General features: G+C 36.4%; 1 protein-coding gene across 1 annotated transcript; it reads right to left on the bottom strand.

Annotated features, from left to right (window-relative positions):
• Positions 1–634: 634 nt before the first annotated feature.
• Positions 635–5,789, bottom strand: RPL19 (ribosomal protein L19). Its single transcript, XM_014069189.2, has 6 exons — positions 5,686–5,789; positions 3,126–3,232; positions 2,397–2,519; positions 2,044–2,164; positions 1,617–1,727; positions 635–817 (listed from the first exon to the last, which is right to left on the bottom strand). Exons 1-6 carry the CDS (start codon positions 5,688–5,690, stop codon positions 694–696), a joined length of 591 nt encoding a protein of 196 aa, XP_013924664.1. The 5' UTR covers positions 5,691–5,789; the 3' UTR covers positions 635–693.

The following is a 5,789-nucleotide window of genomic DNA, read 5'->3' as shown; positions in this document are numbered from 1 at the left end:
CCATTCCATTTCCCACCACCACACACAACCTCCTATCTCAGCTAGTCCCTCTCACTGGCTAGCCGGGGGAGGATACTCATTCCAGATCCTCCACCTGATTCTTAGTTGGGGCTGCATCTGCCCTAAACTAAACTAGCGACCCCTGGCTGCCCTAGTGGATCCCAAGTCCTCTTCTCATGTAGCTTCTGCTGTCATTATCGGAATATATAAAACTTAAGTGGTATCTAAACAATGTATACTAATTCTTCAAGTTAAAAAAGTATTTTAAATATTAATGATTTGCAGACTGAAAACAGAATGGGGGTTTACTTTCCATATCACAGAATGAAATCCTTCTATTCAAATGTATTCCTTCCTCACACTTTTTTTTTACTAGCATGTAATATTCTGGCTAGCTTCCATGCAATCTAAGTACGTTTTTGATTAAAAGCTTAAATCTTCATACATATATTAACTAAGAAAGTAGAAATTAAATACAGAAAGTATTTAAAATCAAGTAAGTAGTTATATTATACAGGCTTGAACCAAAGCATTAAAAGACAAACATTTAGCTAAAACATGTTATTCCAGAAAGTAAAACCTACTTTATTCTCAATTGACCCCCTCCTACATAGAAAAAGGTACTGGTCACTGCTATTGTTGAAGAAGTTTATTAGACACCCTTTGAGCACTATGTACACAAAAAGGCAGAAGTTATTTCTTAGTTTCTTCTTCCTTAGACAAGGTTTTGATAATTTCCTCCTTTTTTGCTTGGAGACGTTCTTCCCGACGCTTACGGGCCTCTTTGGTCTTAGACCTGCGGGCTTCAGCCTGGTCACTGAAGAATAAAGGAGCGCTCAGATAGTTTAGCAATGAAATATTACCTTTGAGACATCCAGTGATTATCTGTTTCAGCTGCATCAAGTGTTTCCCCAACATTATTAGTTTAACAAACATACTTCTCTTCCCAGATTAAATTCTAATCTTTTCCCACAGAAATATTCTTACCATTTACAAGAGGTCGGAATGGTTTTTCTTTTTCTTCAACTAAAATATAGCCATCTTGCTATTTATGAAGAGTACCCTAAAGATTTATTCATCTCTCTAATACAAACTAAAGTTAACTAACTCCCTCCCGATGTTTACTTAAGCATTGATTCCTTGCAGAAAATATTTTCCTAGGGTTCTAAAACCCTCATTACTAATTTTCACTTTCTGCTGCAAATTAACAGATACACTTTAATTTGATCAATTCCCACACTGGAGGTATGTAAATAACCAAATAATCATATTAAGAATTCTTGCTAATCATTATACTTACTTGAGTTTTTCATGTCAAAAAATATTCAGAATTTGCAGGTTTTTTGATGAATTTATATGACATATTGTCTACTTACTGCATTCTAATAAAATTCTTTCTATAAATGCTGTAACCAGATTCTTTTGAATCACTTCCAAAGCAGAAAATCTACACATTGAACCTTATTTTCCACTTTTCAGTTCTTAATGTGTAACATCTTTTCAGTAGTGTTATATTCAAAACTGTTAATACTATCATATGTAGTTCTTCATATGAAAAGAAAAAAGGAGCATTATTGAGTAAATAAATCTGTCTAATGACTTAGTAAGATACTTACGCCAGAAGCTTCTTGCGAGCCTTGTCTGCCTTTAGCTTATGGATGTGCTCCATCAGAATCCGCTTGTTCTTGAACACATTACCTTTCACCTTCAAATACAAGCTATGGTACCTGTAAAGCAGAGAAAAAGAATTGAATATACATCTCACAATACTGAGTAAACACGCTATCTTAATAGGAGTATTTGTCTAGATGTTCTGCCATGGCACTTGAAATGTGGTCCTTGTTCTTTTTATATGCTTTCTCCAATTTGCTGTGCAGCAGAAGTTGTGAACTCTCATTTAAGAAATTGACTGTGAATCAACATTGCTAAGGAGATTTATCTAGAACGTTCTGTTGTGGGGAAAAAAGGTCCCATAAGTAAACAAAAATAAAGTGACATCTTTTAAATGGCAGGACCTGTAAGTGCACTCTCTTCTAGACTTACATATGCCTGTCAATCTTCTTGGACTCCCTGTATCTGCGTAAAAGACGCCTCAAAATCCTCATCCTCCTCATCCATGTGACTTTTTCTGGCATACGAGCATTAGCTGTACCCTTTCTCTTCCCTGGAGAGCAAAAGGAGGTCGGTGTTAATCAATTTTTGATATTTAATATTTGTACTTTGAATATTTGCATTTCTCTATAACCTTAAAGCTTTTCTGTGCCTTATCATTACAGTAGTCTACATAAAACTAGTTTTCTATCATTTCAGAATTGTAAGCTGAATATATTATCATACAAGTATCTATAAATGAATAAATTACAATTTGATATACAGCAGGGGCAACCAATACTTACCAATGCCCATGTGCCTGCCCTTTCGACGAGCCAAGGTGTTTTTCCTGCATCGAGCTCTTGAGTGAACAGTCACAGGCTTACGGATAATCAGGCCATCTTTTATTAGTTTTCTGATCTGCTGACCTAGAGTAGCAGAAAATCAATTACTAACAGATGGTACTAAGGTAGACATCACATGAAGTACTTTATAACTTTGCCTAAATATATGCAAGTATGCTTACTTCCTGCTCTAAATTTTCAGTTTCCAAATCAAGTTAAAACATTAGTTAGTTGGGTTTTGATATCATTTTTCTCATGAACTCATCTATTTTTAGTCTAAAAGAAATTAGTTGAAAAATGAGATTGTGCTACTGTCAAACACACTGCTTATAAAAGTGAAATATGGGTAGATACTTATTTTTGAACCATAACCTTTAAGTATGTGAATCTATTTCACATTACAATCAGAAATGCTGTTAAACATAAGCAGGCATTATTTGAGGTATATAAAATAATCCAATCAACTATTTTGAGGTCAGAACAAATCTCTGCAGCCTTATCAAACATGTTCCAATACTGGAAAACCTGTTTTGATCTTGCTAGTAGGTATTCAACTTCAAAACAGAACACTGACTTCAAAATAGAAGTATAAGCAATCCATTCTGAAGCTGGAAAGGAATGGTTATATTTGAAAATGCTTTACATGCCTCTAAATGCTACAACGTAGGCTTCCTATTCATTGATACTTACGAGAGTTGGCATTAGCAATTTCATTGGTCTCGTTGGGATCCAACCATACTTTTTTCTTTCCACATCGCAAAACACTGGAAGCCAGCCTCTTCTGCAGCCTTAACATACTAAGGAAAAGAAACATTACATGTAAGTTGGAAGTCATCCAGGGAAAAACCTGATTTCTGAAGATGACATGGAAAATTATTCTGTCTTTAAATATAACTAATTTGAGTAGACAAAATAATATACAGGTAGTCCTCCACTTATATCCACAATTGAGCCCAAAATTTATTTTGTTAGGTGAGATATTTGTTAAGTGAGTTTTGTCAAAATTTTATCACCTTTCTTGCCAGTTGTTAAGTGAATCACTTATAGTTGATAATTTAGTAATCGTTTGTTAAGTAAATCTGGATTTCCCATTGACTGTCAGATTGCAAAAGATGTGACAGTGGGACATGGCTACAGTCATAAATATGAACCAGTTGCCAAGCATCTAAATTTTGATAATCATGGGGAATGCTGAAAAGGTCGTAATTGCGAGAAACAATCATAAATCATATTTCTTCAGTGACTTTGTAACTTTTGACTGGCCACCAATCGAACTGTTGTAAGTCAAGGATTACCTGCATTTATGTGGGAATTCTAGGCAACAGCCTGTATGCTGATTAAATAATCAGGACCTGTGAAAATCACTACATACATATTAAACTTTTAAATGTAAACACTAAGGAGTTAACATATTTTGTCTGATAAATCTTGCTTACAGGGCAACTTTTATTAAACAGAGATCATGAAATTCCACTATCTAAATCTGATTTGTAATTCGAGAATGTCAAGGTAAAAAACATTAACAAAAAAAACCAAACATGTTATTTAACTGGTCTTTTCTACAAAACAACCGTTACTCCTTTGTTTTCTTTACAGGAATCATAATGTACTGGGCTACAATTCCCATTATCAAAACCAAAATGAAGGGTATCAAATTAGCAAAGATACCTTACATTTGGATAATTTTGTTCAGATGACTTGTAGGAACAAGAATGTAGGTATTTGGGAAGAAATGGCTATAAGTTTAGGAAACAATATTATTCTAAATTTACCAACTTAATACATCTATTTCAGTAGTCTGTGTTCAACTAAAAACTATGCCTTATATAATGATGGAGGTCTTCTGTCATAAGAATCTGTATAATATGCATTTTGCTCTATGCAAGGGTTTTTCTTCAAACCAGGAACTCATTTTCAGATCTCTCTGAATTGCAAGAATAGATTTATAGTCCAAAAATCTTCAAGACACAGAAAAGCATTTGTGCAACATTACTGGGAGATTGTAATTCTAATTCTTTAAAAAATTCTAATTTTGTTTTTAGAAAAAATTATCTTTATGGTTTTATTATTTAATGTTGCAAGCTACCCAGAGCCACTTTGAAGAGAGATGGACAACAAACAAATTCAATAAATAAAAAACCCAGGCCTGGTATTAAAAATTATTCTGAAGATATACAGTAATTCAGAGATGAGTACACCCCCTCATATTTTGTAAATATTTAAACATTTACTCATTAATATTTAAGACATTAATGGTTGTGTGTTGCATTATTTTGAGGGGACAGCACATTTACACTGTTATACAATGTATACTCACTTTACATTGTAGTCAAGTGTCATTTCTTTAGTGTTGTCACATGAAAAAATATACTTAAATATTTACAAAATGTGAGGGGGTGTACTCACTTCTGTAGTATACTGTATGTAACATGACCAAGACAAGACAAAATTATTTGAACCCCTAAATATTGTATCTAGTTAATTTAATATAATCGCATGAGGCATATTTAAACAATAACTTTCATTAAAAAGATCCTCTCAGGCGAGGGGACGACTTTTTTTGGAATAAACATTAGGCCTCCTATTTTTACTCTGCAATGGTACAGCAAGATTCAGCTGAAAATAGTAAGGTGGGACTAAATGGTTTGAATTATAAAATACAGCAACGCGCAAAGTGTCCGTGCGCTTGAGAACCACATGTTCGGTAAACTCCACAAGGCCTCCAGTCTCCTTCTTGCATCTCAGTTAAAGAATGGAAGTTAGTCGTGAAGAAAAGGGACACGCGAAAAGACCGCAGTGGAAACCGAATCATGTGGAAGGAAGTCTTTGGAAACAGGCGGCGCCAAACACCGCCAGGCCGCCTCCATCGACGGTGTCTGCTACCAATGCCCCCCCCCCCCACGCCGCCGCTTTCCTCCCGCAAAGCTACCCTGGCGCCTCGCAGTCTCTCCCCGTCGGCTGTTCCGACAAAAAGGGCCTCTCTTATCCCCCCAAAAGGGGATACTTGGTAGGAAATCCCGAGGCTTCCCCAATTCTCGATTGCCACGAGTCACGTTTCCGCCGCCAGGCTTCTCCATGCTTCGTAGGCCTCTAGGCCGCCCTCCTCGTTCTCCTAAACCCCTCGCCCCTCCATTCCCCACGGAAGGCTTTCCAGCTGCCTTTCGGACCCATTTCGCCAACCGTAACTCTTGAGTTTCCCTACTTAAAGCTCACCCCAGGTCCTTAAGTCCCATCATAGCGAACATCTTACCTCATGGCGGCAAGGCCGACGGCACTGAAAAGAAAGAAAGGTGACGAAGGAGGGGCCAATCCATCTCACGTAATGGGCTGTACCACTCGCTTTCACCCCGATCC

The sequence above is a fragment of the Thamnophis sirtalis genome, unplaced genomic scaffold (genome assembly GCF_051295495.1).
Source record: "Thamnophis sirtalis isolate CommonGarterSnake01/CBP01778 unplaced genomic scaffold, rThaSir2_p1.2 scaffold_4, whole genome shotgun sequence".
Taxonomy (NCBI): domain Eukaryota; kingdom Metazoa; phylum Chordata; class Lepidosauria; order Squamata; family Natricidae; genus Thamnophis; species Thamnophis sirtalis.
The sequence above is the reverse complement of the archived record's forward strand: the minus strand, read 5'-3'. Positions and strand labels throughout refer to the sequence as shown.

Excerpts from the sequence above, each read along its gene's own strand:
- RPL19 (XM_014069189.2), bottom strand. Across the intron at positions 2,520-3,125 it reads AATTGCTAATGCCAACTCTC|GTCAGCAGATCAGAAAACTA; the intron begins GTAAGTATCAAT and ends CTGCTACTCTAG. Across the intron at positions 1,728-2,043 it reads AAGAAGATTGACAGGCATAT|GTACCATAGCTTGTATTTGA; the intron begins GTAAGTCTAGAA and ends TCTGCTTTACAG.